This window comes from Mus caroli, unplaced genomic scaffold, assembly GCF_978045245.1.
Source record: "Mus caroli unplaced genomic scaffold, Mus_caroli_1 scaffold_13, whole genome shotgun sequence".
Classification (NCBI taxonomy): domain Eukaryota; kingdom Metazoa; phylum Chordata; class Mammalia; order Rodentia; family Muridae; genus Mus; species Mus caroli.
This window is the reverse complement of record NW_028227268.1, coordinates 5,927,179-5,946,336: the sequence shown is the minus strand read 5'-3', so window position 1 is coordinate 5,946,336 and position 19,158 is coordinate 5,927,179. Positions and strand designations below refer to the sequence as shown.

Here is a 19,158-nt window from a genome sequence, read left to right as displayed (position 1 = left end):
GCGATATAAAATTCATGCTTAGATATGAAGTAAAGGTTAATCAGTGCTTAAAAATACGGGTTAAACGTCCATTAATAAAGGCATGGGAGCAGGGAAGGAGGAAAAGAAACCAAAATGGGTAAATGTTAGTGATTCTTGGAAAATGGGTAAAGAGAAATGAGGTAAAATGGCTCCTGCTTGAATGCATTAAAACTTGCATAGATAGGGGTTGGAGAGATGGCTCAGTGGTTAAGAACACTGGCTGCTCTTCCAGAGGTCCTGAGTTCAATTCCCAGCAACCACATGGTGGCTCACAACCATCTGTAATGGGATCCAATGCTATCTTCTGCTGTGTCTGAAGACAGATTCAATGCTCTCTCTCTCTCTCTCTCTCTCTCTATATATATATATATATATATATATATATATGTGTGTGTGTGTGTGTGTGTGTGTGTGTGTGTATGTGTATATATGACTAAAGACAGCTCAAGCAATTCAGAGCCATCTGATTGAAAGATAACCAGTGGTCAGACTCCTCATTTATTTTCTTTCTTTCTTTCTTTCTTTCTTTCCTTCTTTCCTTTTTTTTTTTTTTTTTTTTTTCGAGACAGGGTTTCTCTGTATAGTCCTGGTTGTCCTGGAACTCACTTTGTAGACCAGGCTGGCCTCGAACTCAGAAATCTGCCTGCCTCTGCCTCCCAAGTGCTGGGATTAAAGGCACGCGCCACCATGCCCGGCTCTTTTTTTTCTTTTTTAAAGATTTATTTATTTACTTTATTTATGTGAGTACACTGTAGCTGTCTTCAGACACACCAGAAGAGGGCATCAGATCTTATTACAGATGGTTGTGAGCCACCATGTGGTTGCCGGGAATTGAACCAGGGTCCTCTGGAAGAGCAGTCAGTGCTCTTTACCCCGGAGCCATCTCTCCAGCTCCAAATGAGATTTATTAAAGAACTTAATGAGCATTGCAAGTTCTTAGGACACTAGAGGACAATGAAAGCAGTACTCATCTAAAGAAGGCAGTGAGCTCTCAGAAGTCACTCAGGTCTACGGTGCATATCTTGTTCATATAGAAAGAGCTGGTCGTGGTAATGTTCACCTGTAACCCCGGGGGGAGGAGGGGTTGGGGGCAGCAAGTGTTCCGGGTAAGGTAGTACACATCTTTAATCACAGTATTTGGGAGCAGAGGAGAAGTGTCTCTGTGAGTTCAAGGATAGCCTGGTGTACACATCAAGTTCCAGATCCAGGGCCATGCAGTGAGATCCTGTCTCAACCCTGCCACTCCACAGAGGTAACAATTTGTAGGTATGTAGCCCGGTGGTGGAGCCATACCTATGACACCTGATAGCTATGATGCCTAAGACTCAGGCTGTCATAGTTATTGGATATGGGTCTAATAGGCTATAAGCTAGGGTCTCACTGTGCTGTCCAGGCTGGTCTGGAATTAATGGATTCAGGCAATCTCCTGCTTTAGCCTTCTCAGTAGCTGAGTGTACAAGCACACAAATCCAGAATGGTGGTAATCGCTTTTGTTTTGGGTTTTTGAAACAGGTCTCTCTTGTGGCCCTGGCTGGCCGGAAACTAGCTGTGTAAACTAGATTGGCCTCAAAGTCATAGAGAGCTGCCGACCTCTGTGTTGGGGTTGGTCTTGTGCACTGTGTATTCCGATGCTAAGTTCTGTGCCCCAAGATCAGGTTGCAGTCAGACATGGGCATTGTATTGAACTATGTGCTGTAAAGAATGTTCCCCAATAATCTCTGATTGGATAATTAAAGGCTAAATAGAGCCTATGGCTGGGCAGGAGAGAGAAGAAGGCGGGACTTGAGATGGGTGTGTGTGTGTGTCCCTGCTAGGGACCAGGAGAAGGAAAAAGGTAGGGGGAGGAGGCAGGATGGATCTCAAGGACCGACCATGAGCATGTGGCTAAGAGAAAATTGCCCTGAGGACACACATGAGCAGAGCAAATAGAGCAAGTTTCTTCTCTTTGTGTAGCCCCAGGTGTCCTGGAACTCCCTCTGTAGACAAGGCTGTCCTTGAATTTACAGAGCTCTGACTGCCTCTGCCTACTGAGTGCTAGGATCAAAGGTGTGCACCACTGCTACCTGGCTTAGACATTGTTTTCTAATATCTGCCTTCTTTCAGAATTGTTTTGACATTACAGGCACAAATAACAACACTTCATAGCGCTGCAAGGATGTGCTCATACCTGCCTCTAATTCCATCCTCTCTATAGGAGAGGCAAATGGAAACCCGATGGGTTACACATCTTGCCTCAGCAGGCCCTGCAGAGGAGGTGGGGCAAGTGCAGCATTAATAACCCTAAACCTCTTAGGAGTGTGGCTGCCCTCCTGTGTAGCCCTGGCTGGCTTCAGAAACAACAGCAGCCTACACAAACCTGGCAGGTGGGGTGGCTCACAGGTGGGGTGGCTCACAGGTCGGATGGCTCACAGGTGGGGTGGCTCACAGGTGGGGTGGCTCACAGGTGGGGTGGCTCACAGGTGGGATGGCTCACAGGTCGGATGGCTCATGGGCTATGCCTATAATCCCAACACTTGGGAGGCTAAGCAGGAGGATTGCCACCTGATGGAACACTGCAAGTTCCAGACCAGCTTGGGCTATAGATTAGGACCCAGTCTCAACCCCTCACTCAACAAAAAAAGTCAGGCTTATGATTCCGGGAGGAAGAGGCAGGAGGAGGCTGCCTAGACTGCAGTGAGGTTGAAGCCAAATAAGCTTTATAGGGAGCTCCACCCAGCTAGGTTATAGGGCAAGACTGTCTGAGGGCTAAAGAGATAGGACCGGGTTTGGTTCCCACCACCCTCTTCTAGCCTCCTCAGGCATTGCACACACACACACACACACACACACACACACACACACAGAGAGAGAGAGAGAGAGAGAGAGAGAGAGAGAGAGAGAGAATACATGTGGGCAAAATACACATATACATTAAACAATTTAAAGAAAGAAATGCTTAATCACTTGTATAAAACATTTATACCTTCCCTAGGGGATATATTATTGCACATATAATTCTTTAAAAACTCTTATTGGCCACTGATGGGGGTTCAGATTTTTATGAGTTGGACAGCCTGGTCTACATAGTTCTGAGCCAACCAGGGGTTCATAGAGATATCGTGTTTCAAACAACAAAAACCTGTTATTGTCGGGATGATGGGATAACTCTGCAGTTGTCCCAGTGTGCTTGCTGTCAAGCATGACAGTCTGGGCTCCACCCCAGAGCCCACATGGTAGAAGGAGAGATCGGACTCCTGCACGTTGTCCTCTGACCTCCACACGTAAGCCGTGGCGTACACAAGCCCCCCCCACTCTGAGTCCCACACTAAATAGACATGAAAGAATTTCTAATTTTTTTTTTTGTGAGATGTTTACCCACGAGCATACAAAACAAATGCTTAAGGAATTACAAAGGAAAAGAAAAAGACATTACAAAAGTGGGCTTCCTTGTAACTACCGTCAACATCAGAACATGGGGCGGGGCCTCTCAAGGAGACAAATCATCCCGGGCTGGAGATGTTGTCAGTGAAGGTCAGAACTCTGAATATTAGCATTCAAAACGTTTCAGACTCTATACCCAGCACAAAAAAACAAATTCTACTTCCAGAAATGTGAGCAAAAAAACCACCCAGGACCTTCATGGAAGCATATGTGGGACGAGCAAAAGAAAGCGGCTCACATCTGCCGCACCACATCTGCCGCACCTGTACCATCACCACTTTGGCTGTCTACAGCCTGTGTGCTTGGTCCCCACGTGGTGGAACTGTTTGAGAGGGATTAGGAGGTGTGGCCTTGTTGGGGGAGTGTGTCACTTTAAAGTTACAAAAGCCTATGTCTGTGTGCGTGTGCATGTGTGTGTGTGTGTGTGTGTGCACGCGCGTGCCCATGCGCCTGGTGACCAGGATGTGACTCTCCCGGCTACTGCTCTAGCACCACGCCTGTCTGTTTCCCTCCATGATAATCATGGGCTAAACTTCTAAAACTGTAAGCAAGCCCTGAGTTAAACGCTTTCTTCTATAGAGTTGCCTCAGTCATGGTGTCTCTTCACAGCAACAGAACAGTGACTAAGATAGATGTCCACGCAATGCTAAGAACCTGGTTCTTGCTTGGGGCTGGGACTTCCTATTTCATTTCTCTCTGTCCCCTGACCCCTTCATAGATAGTAAAAAGTAAACTTTGTTCTAGGCTTCCTCTCCCATGTCTGTCTCTGAGTGAACAGAGAGGCCAACAGCTGTTCCTTCTAGAAGCCAGAGGCCGGGCCACTTTTGGGCACCCAGGCACGGTGGCACCTGTCTGTGCCTTCCTCAGCTGGGTGCTGTGGCCTCTTCCTGGGGCCTTGGAGGGAGCTTGGCCTCAGGCTGATGGCACAGAGTAAGGGTCCTCCCCTCAAGGAGCCAGAAGACAGGGAAGAGAGGCTGGCTGAACACTGCATAGAAAGTGTGCAGCGGCTGTGTGCGTGGCTCCAGGCTGTAGAAGGTGAGGCAGCCAGAGGTCAAGTTCAAATCTACGCCCAGGAGTCGTCCGGGCAATCCACGCAGGCGCTGAGATTTGCCGTTGTGCCAGGCCTGCATACTGTCCTCCTGGATGCAGAGGCCCCAGGAGCAGGGTCCACGGCCGATGTTATCCGTGTGGGTCCCCAGCTTTTGGCGTGATAGCTTTGGGTAGGTGACGCCCAGAGTGACAGAGTGATCAGAGGCACGTACCTCCCAGTAATGTTGTCCAGTCTGAAAACTCTGGGTACACTGCACCTGCCACAGCTCGAAGCTGCCTGACTTGGCTGGGCCCTGGGCCTGGAAATGGTGTGTCACCCGCTGGTCCTTGTGAGACAAGTGCAAATACTGGTTGGCGGTCTCTGGGTCAAAGGTCAGATTGCGATAATCTATTGGAGAGAGATGAACAGAGATGGGCATTTTTTCCTAGAGCATAGGGTTACCGTGGCTCCATCTATGGCCACTTTAAATGTCTAACAGGAATAGTGGGCTGAACACTGGGCACCATCTTACTGGTGAATTCCTCATGGCTTCCTTGGAGCTGGAAACCTGCCCCACGTTACAAGAGGGGAAACTGAGGCTCGGAGAGTTAAGCTTACATACTCTTAGGTGGAAGAACTGGGATGGACCCCAGAATGTGCCCTTTAACACTATGCTGGCTGCATCTGCCTCAGGATAAATGTGGGGAAGGTTTACAACCCACAGCTGATGTGCGGAGGTGGGGACAGGTCGGGGGAGGAGCGTGGACAGGACAGTTAGAGCAGCCCCCCCCCCCAATACATACAGAAGCATATGCATGCACACAGGCATTGCGTCTCCTTACTCTGCCAGAGCTTCTTCCTCAGTGGACACACTGCGCTGGGGACTGGTGCCAGGGGACCCAGGGTCTCTTAAAACAAAGAAGAGTTAAAGAAGTAGATAGAAATTACCCCTGACTCCGCCTACCCCGGACTCCGCCTATCCCTGACCCCGCCTATCCACGACTCCGCCTACCCCTGACTCCGCCTATCTCTGACTCCCGGCTGGCTTCTACCCAGCAGTCGGGGAAGGGGGAGGTCGCAGAGAACGAGAAGTCGGTTTACCCATAGGGCCAGCATCTGCAGCCTTGACTGCCGCCTTGGGGAGGCTCTTCTCTTCAAAGAGGAGCTCACACAGGGGGCTAAGCAGCTGGTTCACGTTGCTCAGCTGCTGTTCTTCATTCCACTGTGGAGAGGTCAGTGGCCCGAGGGACTCTGTGGGCTCAGGGAGCAGCTGTAATTCCTGAACCCCGGGGGACAGGGGCAGTGAGCGGTGTGCAAGGCGTGGAAGCAAAGCCCTAGCCCGCGGCCCTGATATCTGGTACCTGGAAGAAGATGCAGTCATCCGTCTGCGCCAGGAGATCCTGGACACTCTGATCATACTGAGACAGAGTCCTTAGGTGGTCAGTCAGCCGCTGTTTCTCATTCAGAACTTGGCCCAGCGCCTGCTTCTTGGCTACCTCTATATCACTCAGTGTTGAGGCCTGCTGCTTCTCTAGCGCCTGAAGCAGGCTACCGAATCTCCTGGACACCGCCGAGGCCAGGGTGCAGGCTGAACTCTGCATGGGCACAGGAGGAACCTCAGGGTGGCCAGTCTCCCCACTATGGCAAGGCAGGCCAGGCCCTCAATCACCCACTTGGCTTGAACACGGGGACATGGAGAGCCAGTTAGGACCCTTGGAACCTCTTCCCTAATGGGGCCTGGCTTCTTGGTCAACGTCCCACTCCGTGGTGCTGGGAGGGACTTGCGAGGCAGCTCACATCTGTTGTCTGCAGTCCAGGGACCAGATGGTGAGGCCGGACCCGAGCACATGGTAAAGTACCTCAATCCGACTGCGTTGCTCCTGCAGCTCCTGAAGCTGGGTCTCTGCCTGGGCAACCTGTTGCTGGGTAACCAGTACCCTCGCTCTCAGCTGGTCCTGTGGCACCCATCCAGAGGGCAAGCAACAAAAGACGATTAGGATTGGTTCTAACCTTCAAGCCACCATCACCAATACAGGAGCTGGGTATTCTCCTCATGGCCCTGATGGTAACTGCCTTATAAAATCCCAGAACTAGGTCAGAGTCCCAGGGAGGCCTGGATAGGGTCCTTTCTCTACCTGGAGCAGGATACTATATGAGGAATGTGGAAGTCTTCGGTTGAAGGCCCCACTTCTGGTCCCACTCCTGCGTCTTGCAGGTTGAGCGACCTGGACAGAGCTCCCACCTTCTCCGGTCCAAACCTCATCCCTAACCCAGGCAATGAAGGGAAGTGGTAACACTGGCTTTCAGAGCCAGGGGCAGAAAGGGAGGCTGGCCACCGTTGTCTGACCAGTGATCAGTTCAGCTCCTAAGAGCCCAAAGGGAAGACATTATTATCATTTGGTTGAGGTCTGTTTCCCTTGGAGACCAAAATGTGCTGTTATAGGAGCTGGGAACACCATTCAGATGCTTGGAGTTGATGCTTGACCTGACTAAGTCTCACTCCCTGTTCTTCCTCTTCCCAACACCATTTTGAGCTGGGGCCCCTTATCATTGTTGCTTTCTTTGAGACAGGGTCTCATTGTGTAGTCCTGGCTGGCCGGGGAACTTTCCACATAGACCAACCTGATCTTGAACTTACAGAGATCCGCCTACTTCTGCCTCTATAGTGATGGAATTAAAGGAATGCACCACCACACCAGCTAACCTATTTTTTTAATGTATGTGTGTTTGTGTGTGGGTTGTGTTTATGTAAGTGTGGGTCCATGCATACATGCCAAGATGCACATGTGAAGGTCAGAGGGCAACCTCAGACGTCTCAGTCTGTGCCCTGTACCTTGAGACAGGGTCTCTTGTTTGCCACTGTGTGTGCCAGCCTCCCTGGCCCTTGAGCACTCTGGGCCTCACATCCTCTCTCCTCTGTCCCCCGGAGCATGAGCCATCTGACCCTCCATGCTGAGAGCCTCTAACCTCCAATGCTAAGGTTCATACCCAGCTGGGTCTTTTCTACACTTGTCAGGGGCAGCAGTGCCCCTCAGCCTTATCCCTTGGGGCTTCAGAAGCTGCAGGGCTCACCCTTCAAGTCTCTGCCACTCACCCTTTGACCTCACCCTGGCCCTGTCACCAGCACCAAAACACCCCAAGCATGTATCCTTATCCCAGCTTTCCTTCCCTCGTTGGTTTCAGCCTGCCTGTGCTAGTCCTCCACAGCCGCTCGGCTCCCTCCCTCCCTGTCCCTGTTCCCTGTCCAGTCACTCCTCCACTCCCTGTCCACGCCCTCTCGGTCCATGCACTACGGTCCCAGTCCTCTCGCTCCATCTCCTCCGTCTCATCCCTGGTAATCACAGCCTCATTTCTTGGCTGTGATGGCCATGGGCAAGGACACAGGCCACCATGGAACCAATTCCGTGGTGGTCACTTTTGCCTTTAACTAAAACCTCTCAGCAGCCTGGGGCACCTGGAGAACTCTCCCTCCTGTAGCTGCTTGTGCCCTGGCCGCCATCTCTGTAGCTTTGTCAGGATGTAATCCCCTGCCCAACAAATTTCCACTCCTTCTAGGGAACCATAGCAACTTCTTTCACTTCACTGTCCGCATCTCTTCCCAGATGCCTGTGCCGCCCCCCCCCCCCGCCCCTGTCTGTGTACCTCACTACATCCACACACTGCATATCCCAAACCAGTTACTCTCTACCTAACCTCAGCACACAGCAGCCCAGTCTCCCGCAGAAACCCTTGTCCTGCGTCTTACTCCCTCCACTGGGCACCGGGCTCCCACTCACTTCTCATTTCTTTTGATTTGCAGCTGGGACCTCCTTCCTCTTACCCCTCATCTCTTACCCCCTCCACACCCCAGCTGGGGCTCAGACTCCAGAAAGCAGAAATCTGATGACATCATCACCCTGTCTCAGCTTGCGAAGGCTCTGCACATCCCTAGAGGAAGTCACCACCATTATGCTGCCCATTGTGGTCCGGTCCCTGATGACCTGGAAAACCTGTTTGGAGATCTCAGAAACCTGTCTCCTGCCCATCATCTCTGCTCCTAGGCACTTGTCGCTGCGACCTCTTTTTCTGGCTGGCACTTCCTCAACTCCCACTCTTGGGAAGGCTCTGCACATCCCTAGAGGAAGTCACAACCACCATGCAGGCTGGCCCTGCTGATTCTACATTCACGTTTTGCTGAGACTCTATCTGACCCTTGAGTAGATCCTTCAGTCTCTGAAGGGCAGAAAGCACACTTACTGAATGCTGGCCACCTTAGCGAATGGGGCTGCCAGCCCTGACCTAACACTCTGGCTCTACTTTATTCAGAGGACCTGGGGAGAGCTGCGTGCAGCAGTCAGGTGCACGAGCTCTCTGGGTTCATATGGGAACCCGCAGATCCTGCTGCAGCCCCTGGCTCTGGCCACAAACAGTCTCCTCAGAGAGGCCCTTCCCGCACCTCGCGCACGCGGCGCTCCACGTCCAGCAGCGCCCGCTCGTGGTGGCTGCAGTCGTGCACCGTGCACGCGCTGCACACGCAGAGGCCCTCGGTGCGACAGAAGAACTCGAGCGGCCTCCCGTGGCGCAGGCAGCGAGCGCTGTGGCCTGTGGCGGAGTCCCGGCGCGGGGTCCCGGCGGGCGGCGCCGGCAGAACGGGCAGCGCCTGCAGCAAGGTGCTCATCTTCACGTTGCGGGACAGCTTGGCGCCCTCGGGGAAGGGCTGGCGACATTCCGGACACGACTTTTCGCAGGAGCGCCACGAATTCTGGATGCAGTTCCCGCAGAAGCTGTGCCCGCAGGGCAGCGTCACCGGGTCCCGGTAGCGACCTAAGCAGATGGAGCAAGTCACCACGTCCTCCTCCAGCAACTGAGCGGCCATGGCGGAAGCAAGGCCCGGTGCGCAGATCTCTTAAAGGGGCCGAGGCTACCAGTGCGAGCACTACGTTGGGGAAGACAGTCCAGGAAGTCGCGGCAGTGCGCAGTCTGGTGCACTAGAACGTTCCTTGGCAGGGATCCAAGTCACCCTTGCTTGCCCGCCTTCTGACGCACTGGGAGCTGGGGCGCGGCTCCCTCCGGTCCACCCTGACCATTTGTGTTCCTTCCCTAGATTCTTTTTTTTGGGGGGGTGGAGTGGGGTGGGGTGGGTGGGAGGGTTTCTCTGTGTAGCCCTGGCTGTTCTGGAACTCACTTTGTAGACCAGGCTGGCCTCGAACTCAGAAATCCGCCTGTCTCTGCCTCCCGAGTCCTGGGATTAAAGGCCCAGGGCATGGTGTCTGTACGCAGCAGTAAAACCCTAAGACAGGCTACTGTCATCTCCTCTACAGCAGAGCAGATGGGGGTTCCAGGGTCCCCAAAGGCAGTATGAATCAGAGAGCACTCCTAAGGGAGTAGGCAGAACTGACTTGTTTCTAGGCCTCTAGCTGCACAGTGGGGGCTCCGGCCTTGGTGGGGGCTGAGATATGCTAACAAGCAATCTGTTGCTAGGTCTGACAGGGGCAGGACTGCCTCCTCGAGGAGGTTCTGATCCCGGGGCTGTCTTTCACAAAGATCACAGGCTGGGCAAAGGTTCACTTTTCATGTGTATCCCCAGCTACCGGGCTGCTGTATCCCCAGCTACCGGGCTGCTGGGCACCTTCTGCTCACCCACAGAGCACTACAGCTTCACTAAAAGGGTCTGGGTGACCGAAAGTGAAGACATATTGGCATCAGGAAAAAAGTATTTTATTCATATAGAATCGAGGCACATCCACCAGCCCCTGGGTGTCCTGGGAGAGGCCAGCAAGGGACTGTCTCAGTTGGCTTCAGATGGCTCTCTCCAGAGGTGTGACCTTCCAGCTGTGACAGTTCACCCTCGGAGATGCAATGTACTGAGTATCTCAGTAGATTCCATAGGTGGGCTCATGACTGTCCCTGTATCGGTCAAGATAGCGTAGGGGCTGCTCGTGGGGGAAGCGCTTCTGTTTGGGGTGGTAAGGGGGTGGCCGTACAAATTCAAACACAGGTTCCCGCATGTCTGCAAGAAAAGTAAGGGGAGAGTGGTGGACTTCTGCTGACCTGGGCCTCCTTCCTTGCCTGTGAGGCTGGAGTTCTGCCAGGGATTTTTTTGGGTTTTTCGAGACAGGGTTTCTCTGTGTATCCCTGGCTGGCCTCGAACTCAGAAATTCGCCTGCCTCTGTCTCCCAAGTGCTGGGATTAAAGGCGTGCGCCACCACCGCCCGGCTCACCCTGGCTTTCAAAGGCCATCTCCTGGCATGGCAGGAAAGGTCTTTGTCCCCAGGCCTGCCTGACCACTAAGCCCTTACCTAGAAGCTGGTGGAAGGTGTGGGTGACAGAGTCATCCCAGCGGCACTGGAAAAAAGCCAGACCAGCTGGAGTCATGGCTTCCTGGTGTTTCTTGTAGAAATCAAAAGTGCGGAAGGTCCTCTGGGCCAGCTGGTAGCTATGAGGAAGACGGGCAGCATTTGAGTGGGAGGGAGCAGGCAGGCAATCCTGGGAAACCCCTGGAGTCCACCCAGCACGCGGGACTGCTGCCAAGCGCAAGACCTACACCAAGAGCAGGAAACAGCAAGAGCCACCATCCCAGAGAGCTGGCTTGAGGCTCAGGAGACAAACAGGGGTGTAGCTTACCAGGGTGAGGGACGTGTGTCCTCTGAGAAGTTGATTGGCTTGTCCTGCTTGAAGAGCAAGAAGGCAAAGCGGTGGAAGCCAGAGCCTCGAGCAGGGAAAGGAGGGAGGTAGGGACATGTCTCCTGTCCTTCAGCCACTCTGTTGCTTGGGATGTTGGTTCTGGTAGGAGGAAAATAACCATTAGTTGCCATGCCAACAAGGTGGCAGGGGAACCCCAATGTTGGGCCCCAGAGGCAGTCACTCCCAGGGCCAGACTCTGAACACTCCTGCATTCGATGACCACAAGCCGACCTCAGGGACAAGCTGCAAACAGATTATGGGGCAGTTGTAGTTCAGAAACCTGAGGGGGTGGGAAATGGCTTGGTGGCTAAGAGAACTGACGACTTTTCAGGAGACTCAAGGTTCCATTTCCAGCACCAACATGGAGGCTCACAACCACCTGCAATTCCCAAGGCACAGGCATGCAGGTGGTGCACATGTAAAACGCTTAAACACATGAAATATTTGTCTTGTTTTTCGAGACAGGGTTTCTCTGTCTAGCCTTGGCTGTCCTGGAACTTACTCTGAAGAACAGGCTGACTTCAAACTCATAGAGAATTGTCTGCCTGTCTCTAACTCCCCAGTGCTAGGACTAAAGGCATGTACCATCACCACCTGCCTGATATAATAATAAAATTAAATCTAAAAAAAATAAGAGACTGGGTTTGGGGTCTTCTGCAATTTACTGGCATTTGTTAAAAAACAAAACCCCCTTGTGGCTGGAGGAGCAGCTGGCTCACTCGGCATGGGAAGCAGATGTCTGCCTATCATTTAGGTCAGGAAGCCACACCTCCTCTGGGCTGCTTTTCTTTCCATGCTGTAGAGCTTGATGCTCCGGTAGTTACTGTACCCTCTAACCTGCCACGACCCCTGAGAACCCTGCTAAATATGTTGGTTGCTGTAGTTGAGGGGGTAGGGGGAAGGCAGAAGCCAGCTTCCCAGTTACTAGATTCAGTTACAGGGGGATCACAAAGCTCAGGGCACCCGTGTGTCCTCTGCCCCCTAGCCTGTGCTCAGAGCTGAAGCCAACAAGGACTGCTCAGGGCAGCAACACCCACGGGCCCAGTGTCTGGAGATGCTGGTGCCACCATGAGCTGCTCCTGGTCCTTTTCTCCACTGCCTGTCACAGCACGCGCACAAGCACGCACGCACGGACACACGCACGCACACACTGTTTACCCACAGGTAAAGTGTTCAGCAACACCTCCAGTTTCCCAGGACAGAAACTATCCCAGAGCAATGAAGAGGACTGGCCAGGGCTACCTGTACCTTTTTTTTTTTTTTTTTTAACACACTGGGTCCCATTTGTAATTTCAAACTCCCAGATATCTGCTTGCCTATGCCTCCAGGGCACTAGGATTCAAGGCACACAACACCACACCTGGCTTCTGCCATTTTCTCCTGTACTTGGGTTAAGTATATTCTTGAATCCCAGGGCCTGACATTTCCAGGCCCTGCTGGAATCCCCTAGCTGGCTTCCCACACAGATACTCACAGCAGCCAGTGAACATACTCAGCGTCTGGCTCCAGCAGGTGTCCATCTGCACAGAAACAGAGGTAGCCTTTTAAAGGAACCAGAGCTGAAACATGCCACCCTGCCCAGAGCCACGAGTTCTTGGCTCAGGGGAGGGAGAAGCGGGAGGCCAGAGGCCAGTGACCCCCATTCACCTACCCAAGTTGATGAATAGCAGTGTCCACAAGGAATCCTTGTCTGCCTCATAGGTCACCTCTGGGGCCCGGGAAGCCTAACAGGGAGAGATGAAGGGAGTGCTCACCCTCGCCAGGGTGCAGTTTCTCTGTAGAGGGCTGGAGCTTGCAGGGGTCCTGGAGAAAGGAGTGTGCACCCCAGCTCAAACCAGGACCCCTGATAGCTCCTCACAAGTGACAGGCAGAGAGATGTCTATAAAGCCTGCCGAGCTGCTGTCCTGAGAGCTGAACTATAAAGACCATGTGCCAAGAGGCCAGGGAGGTCAGGGAGGTCACGGCAGTGGCTGGTCACAGGACAGGCACCAATGGCTCTTCTCTGTCTTGTTTCCGAAACGTTCATGGTTGTGATTTCTAGGTAGTCACAGACAGTAACAAAACTTCAAACCTAGACCCTGTGATGCCGCCATGATAGCTGTGCCCATGGATTCACAAAGCAGGGAGACAGGCACGGGAGCAGTACCTCAGTCGGAGTCACTTCATTGCCATGATACACCGGGATCAGGTCCTCTTCTCCCACTGCGTAAGCCACGTGTAGAGGGACCCAGGGCACAAAAGTGGCACCGTGGAACAGGTCTCGGTAGAGGCCATAGTACTCAGCCAGACGCTGCTTGTGGTAGGGCCCACACGTCCTCTCCCACTCTGCCCGCACTGCCTCCAGTGGGATGCTAGCTGGGGGGGAACAGCATCGTTTGGATACAGTGTGGAGAGGGTGCGCCGGGGGCCCCTACTCTGGGAGGCTCACCCGTGCGGAGGCGGGCTGCCTGTTCTTCTTCCACATTGGCACGAAGTTCCCGCAGGAAGTGCTTCCGCTCCAGTAGCTTTTGGGTCCGACTGACTCTGGGTGGAGGTAGCCCAATGTCAACTTTGTCTTTGGGATCTAGAGAAGTAAGACATGCTGGGATAAGCAGAGTCCGATCTTCTCTTTAAATCTGAGTCCTTAAACGTGTGTGGTTGTAAATGTCTGTGTGTGGGAGCAAGGGATTGAAGTGTTTTGCTCCAATGCCCTTCATTCCACACTGACCCCCAACGCCCCAAACAAGGTAGCCTGGCTGTCCTGGAACTCACTCTGTAGACCAGGCTGGCCTTGAACTCAGAGTTCTGCCTGCTTCTGTATCCCAAGTGCTGGGATTAAAGAGGTGTGTGTGTGTGTGTGTGTGTGTGTGTGTGTGTGTGTGACCTGGAGAGATGGCTCAGCAGTTAAGAGCACTGACTGCTCTTCAAGAGGTCCTGAGTTCAATTCCCAGCAACCACATGGTGGCTCACAACCGTCTGTAATGGGATTTGATGCCCTCTTCTGGTGTGTCTGAAGAGAGCAACAGTGGACTCATACATAAAATAGATAAATATTAAAAAATAAATTTAAAAAAATTGTGTGTGTGTGCGCCACCATGGCTAGCCACCATGGCTAGCTTTTTCCCCTGAGACAGGGTCTCTCATTGAAGGTATAACTTGATTGTTTAGACCCACTGGCCAGTGTGCTCCAAAGATCTGCATGTTAGGCCACCCCTTGTGGGACAAGTGGAACCGTGTCACAGACAAAAACTGGGAAGGCTGAACGGATTTAGGAGCCCTGGTGTTCTCATATCTGAGACCGCAGGTGTTTCATCTGCTCCTGACCTGGTTCCTTGAGTACGTGGCCACGACACCTCACATGGAGATGGATGGTGACCACTAGTCACACAGCACAGAACACAGTTCTCCATGCTAATCTGGATGGGCTGGCCCCAAGGGTTTAGCCAATGAACCTTCCTGGACATTCCTTCCTGCAAAAGGTGTTTAGTCTCTGGTCTACCCTAAGTTGTATGCATCCACTGTCACCATCAATGAACAGTATGGAGAGGCAAGGACTGTCTCTCTCATCAAGAAGCCTTAGTCATACGGAGATGCACCACCTAAGTCTCCCACAGAAGGCCCTGCTGTGCTCCAGGACACTCACCCCTCAGCTAAGCTGGACACCCTCCCCCCCAGCTCATCACAGGCCCTGCATGCAGTTCCCAGGAGTTTGGCCTCAGCCTGCCTCATTTCTCACCCAGGTTGGGGAACTTTGTAACCTAAACACCTCCCATCTTGTCTGCCTGAGCAGAGTTCACATACTCCAGTATTGAGACGGAACAGGGAACCACAACCCCGAGCACTGGGGTTTGAAGGAGACACTATGCCTGGCTTCTGTGTGGATGCGGGAGAGCCTCACTCAGGTCTTCATGCTCTGAGGGTAGGATGAGTACAGCAGACACTTTCCTGACTGGTCCAACACCCCGGCCCCAAATCAAATATCATTGTTGAGCAGCCTGACTTTATCTAGTTCCGTCCCCCTGACACTCCAGGAAAGGATGGAACCCTTGACCCACTAAGCTGACCTATGCAGCCTGCTTCCCAGAATTGAACAGGGCTCAGCCATAAAGCAAATGAGATATAACGTAAAACATCTGGACCCCAGACTGGGTCCCAGCGTGGGAAACTGAGGCAGATGGGTTTCCTAACTGGTTATCAGAATCACCTTTCAAATGACTCAAAGGTAGATGGACTATGGAGGTTTGGTCTGTTGCTGTGTATTGCAATGCTAAATACTGGCTCTGGTTGCCCCCAGGGAGAAGGAATTCTCAGGTAGACCCTAGACACAAGTGATGCTATGTAACCTTGCCCCCAAAGTTATCCCTGATTGGTGAATGATGATGCCTACAGCTGGGCAGAAGGGAGACAAGTGGGATTTTGGTTCCCAGGCTGGGAGGTGGGGACTAAGAGGGAGGGAGAGAGAGAGAAAGTGGACACAGAAGATGCCATAGGGTTAGGGACCATGAAAACTGGCCATGAGGGCAGTCCAACTGGAGGAAGTGTCATATCCCGGGGTTACTGGCAGAGAAGTAGACCTAACAGTATAGAGTAGATATGTGCCCAGCTCTAGTGCTTTAAGGCTTTGTGACTTGTATCTAGGGGCTGAATGATCAAAGGTGAGTAGGAACCCCTGACTGAGATTAAATAATTATAACACTGGGCAGTGGTGGCACACACTTTTAATCCTAGCACCCAGGTTGCAGAGGTGGGCAGATCTCTGAGTTCGAGGGCAGCGTGGTCTACATAACAGTATGAGTTCCAGGACAGGCAGGGCTACACAGAGAAACCCTGTCTTAAAACAACAACAAAGAAAGAAAGAAAGAAAAACAAGGAAAGAAAAACGTGATTCAAAGGTGGTTATGAACACACACCTAAGTCTTGGGTAGAGTTAGTAATAGTTTCAGGTAGACTTAAGGAAATGGGGCACCAGCTGATGGCAAATGCTTTTAATTCCAAAACTTGGGAGGCAGAGAGAGGCAGGTGGATTTGTGGGTTGAGGCCAGCCTGGTCTATATAGTGAGGCCCTAATCTCTAGCCAGGCCTTGGTGGTTCCCAGCTGCACTCTAAGTTGATTGGGAGGCGGAACAAGGCAGTCTTCCATCATCCCCAGTTACACAGTGAGTTCAAGGCCAACCTGGGCTAATAAGATCCTATCTCAAACAACAAAAACCAAAAAATGCATCTTTACTACCCCATACTACCACCTCCATCCCCAAGACAGGGTTTTTCCGTGTGCTCTGACTGTCTTGGAACTCACGGAGTAGATTAGGCTAGCCCCTAAGTCAAGAGCTCCATTTTCCTCTGCCTCCTAAACGCTGCGATTAAGTGCATGGGCCTCCATCCGGCTGAGTCTCAGTTTTACAGACAGATTAAACCATGCGTATATCTCTTGGACGTTTGTTTAAATTCAGAACTACACGTCTGAGGGGCACGCAGGTCCTCCTCGTTCCGGGGGCACACGGGGACCAAACTGGGGGAGAAAACGTCGCTCCCGCACCAGTCTCCTTCAAGAAATGCTCCCGGTAGGTCCGCCACCAGTGCGGGGCGCGCGCCTCCTGCTCTGCCCGGCGGCGGTACCGCTCGAAGCTCCGGTACTTCTCCAGCCGCTCCAGGTTGCTCACGTCGATGTCCTCGTTGGGCATGGGCCCGAGCGGGGGTGTCCGGCGGCTGCGGGAGGCTGCGGGCACAGACAGGGGCGTCACGCAGGTTTAGGACCGCGACCTGAGCTACAGAGGCCCAAGAGCTCCACGACCTCACACCACTCACCCGAGGTGCTGAAGCCCCGGCATCTCCCAATTCCGAAAAACGCCGCACGCCACCAGGGTGCCGCCATCTTCGCCCCAGGTCGCCAAAGACGCCCGTAGGACCCAGACATAGGTGGCCGGAGAGAAGCCTGCGCGCCCGGCCGGAGGTTCCGCCTCCATAGCCCCGCCCCGTGGGAGACCCCGCCCCGTGGTCTCAAGCTCCTGACGTAATTCTGAAAGTCCGCGGGGCTGAGAGCTGCCACTAGGGGGCAGCACAAAGGTGCAGCTCCAAGAACAACTATGGGTTTTGACCCCAGGGATCTCACTCACTCACCTTCCTCTGCCCCTGACACAGGGATTGATAGAGGATTCTGGAGTCAGACTTGGGAATAAAACAGGTAATAATAGTGCTCACTTCGTAGGTCTATTAGGAGGATTTGCACCTTGGTGTATCTGTTCTCTCTTGATCATCTCCAATTCACAGTTCTAGTGCTCTCTACCGCTTTTTGACCCAGCCTCAGCCCTTCTGCCCTGGAACTCAAGTTTCCAGTATAGCAAAGCTCTACTCCCTCAGCTGCTCCCCAGATCACAAGGTGTCTGCAGTGCTGTTGTTGTCTTCTCCTTCTGTGACCTGCCTGCCCCGAAGTGCTCTCTCCAGGAAGTCCTGACATCCCCAGTCCAGGCCAAAGACTGCTAGTTTTTCTGCCAGCAGAAGCCTGACCCTTGAACTCACAGTGAAATGCAGTGAGGTCTCGATATCCAGCAGAAATGGCCACAGCTTAAATTCCACAGCACCCAGGCAGCTAAGCCTCTCACCATCACTTCTAATTCCTCCAATAGTGAGCAGCTGCTGTCTGACAAGTGTTGGGAGTTCACAGGTCAGGACACCAGAGCCTGGCCTTGAGGAGTTGGTGTGTACTGAAGGGTTCTTGCTGAGTGTGAGGGGAACTGAACACTTGCAGGGTGCTCATATGGTCTCACTTGCTGTTTTTGGTTTTTTTTTTTTTTTTTAAAGATTTATTTATTGTTATATGTAAGTACACTGTAGCTGTCCTCAGACACTCCAGAAGAGGGCGCCAGATCTCGTTACGGATGGTTGTGAGCCACCATGTGGTTGCTGGGATTTGAACTCTGAACCTTCGGAAGAGCAGTCGGGTGCTCTTACCCACTGAGCCATCTCACCAGCCCCCTCACTTGCTGTTTTATCCTTTCATTTCTGAACCCTCTTATATGAGTCTCTCTAGCTCCTCGCTCTGCCCTTGTACTGCTGAGGAGTCATGGTGTCTCCACGAGTGGGTGGAGACTGCTCAGCTAGGTAGCCTATTCTTCGTTCTGATTCTCTCTGTCTGGGAAGCTCTGAAGAGAGGAGCTTGCTTGTATTTCAACTGTTTGAGAGGCCTAACAAGGATTCACACATATCCTGCCTGGAAGCAATGGCTCTAACAATATTAATTTTAAATGAGCTAGGGTTTTGCTATATATCCCTGCCTACTTGGCACTTATTTTGTAGCCTTGAACTCACGACAGTCATTTTTATTTTCTTGTATATTACATCCCAAACCCCAGTTTCCCCTCCCTCCTCTCCTGGTTTCCCTGCCTTGGTCCACTCCTCTTCCTCTTACCCTGGCCTCCCAAATGCTGAGATTACAGGCGTGTGGTGATACCACCCTGCCTCAAGTCAGAGATTTGAATTCTTCTTCACATCTTCCTGACACATGTCAAGGTCCCTGGGAGCACTTCCAGTGCCCCTCATGCCACCAGGTGCAGTTCTGCCCTCTGCTCCTTCCCCAGCAGGCAGTCTTCTGACACACTCACAATTGCCCCCTCTCATCTAGATTGTTGCTCACAGCCTCAAATTGGTGTTTGAGACCGGGTTTCTAGTGTAGCTTGGTTGTCGTAGAACTCACTCTGTAGAGCAGGCTGGCCTTGAATCCTGAGGTTTGCCTGCCTCTGTTGCCTGAGTGCTGGGATTAAAGGCATACATGACCACTGCCCAGCATCGCTTTTATTTATATTTTTATGAGACAGTATCTTTCAATGTGTCGCAGACTCTCCTAACCCTCAAGCCTACAGCCAGCCTCCCGAGTGCTGGGATCACTCCTGTCACCAGCACAGCCTCCCGAGTGCTGGGATCACTCCTGTCACCAGCACAGCCTCCCGAGTGCTGGGATCACTCCTGTCACCAGCACAGCCTCCTCCCGAGTGCTGGGATCACTCCTGTCACCAGCACAGCCAGCCTCCCGAGTGCTGGGGTCACTGCTG

At 52.5% G+C, this 19,158-nt stretch overlaps 2 protein-coding genes across 3 annotated transcripts; both read right to left on the bottom strand.

Annotated features, from left to right (window-relative positions):
* Window positions 1-2,960: 2,960 nt before the first annotated feature.
* Window positions 2,961-9,451, bottom strand: Trim65 (tripartite motif containing 65). Of its 2 annotated transcripts, none has more exons than XM_085829416.1 (6): window positions 8,907-9,451; window positions 6,331-6,426; window positions 5,833-6,066; window positions 5,573-5,750; window positions 5,275-5,379; window positions 2,961-4,879 (listed from the first exon to the last, which is right to left on the bottom strand). In XM_085829416.1, exons 1-6 carry the CDS (start codon window positions 9,324-9,326, stop codon window positions 4,305-4,307), a joined length of 1,608 nt encoding a protein of 535 aa, XP_085685542.1. In that variant the 5' UTR covers window positions 9,327-9,451; the 3' UTR covers window positions 2,961-4,304. The 2 variants fall into 2 exon arrangements, with proteins under 2 accessions (XP_085685542.1, XP_021032710.1); XM_021177051.3 differs by having other exon boundaries at window positions 5,314-5,379.
* Window positions 9,452-10,152: 701 nt separating this feature from the next.
* Window positions 10,153-17,073, bottom strand: Mrpl38 (mitochondrial ribosomal protein L38). The gene is made up of 9 exons (XM_021176178.3): window positions 16,919-17,073; window positions 16,650-16,829; window positions 13,563-13,697; window positions 13,281-13,489; window positions 12,786-12,858; window positions 12,609-12,654; window positions 11,075-11,233; window positions 10,750-10,886; window positions 10,153-10,460 (listed from the first exon to the last, which is right to left on the bottom strand). The coding sequence occupies exons 1-9, from the start codon at window positions 17,025-17,027 to the stop codon at window positions 10,324-10,326; spliced, it is 1,185 nt and encodes a 394-aa protein (XP_021031837.1). The 5' UTR covers window positions 17,028-17,073; the 3' UTR covers window positions 10,153-10,323.
* Between the last annotated feature and the right edge of the window lie 2,085 nt (window positions 17,074-19,158).

What these genes read in the sequence shown, in the direction of transcription:
- Trim65 (XM_085829416.1), bottom strand. Translation starts at nt 9,326, where the DNA reads ATGGCCGCTCAGTTGCTGGAGGAGGACGTGGTGACTTGCTCCATCTGC. An exon ending in ATGACTGCATCTTCTTCCAG is followed by an intron (nt 5,751 to 5,832) that starts GTACCAGATATC and finishes CCCGGGGTTCAG; the next exon opens with GAATTACAGCTGCTCCCTGA. An exon ending in GTGTGCATGCATATGCTTCT is followed by an intron (nt 4,880 to 5,274) that starts GTATGTATTGGG and finishes TCTCTCCAATAG; the next exon opens with ATTATCGCAATCTGACCTTT.
- Mrpl38 (XM_021176178.3), bottom strand. Translation starts at nt 17,027, where the DNA reads ATGTCTGGGTCCTACGGGCGTCTTTGGCGACCTGGGGCGAAGATGGCG. An exon ending in GGCAGCCCGCCTCCGCACGG is followed by an intron (nt 13,490 to 13,562) that starts GTGAGCCTCCCA and finishes GTTCCCCCCCAG; the next exon opens with CTAGCATCCCACTGGAGGCA. An exon ending in ATGAAGTGACTCCGACTGAG is followed by an intron (nt 12,859 to 13,280) that starts GTACTGCTCCCG and finishes TCTCCCTGTTAG; the next exon opens with GCTTCCCGGGCCCCAGAGGT.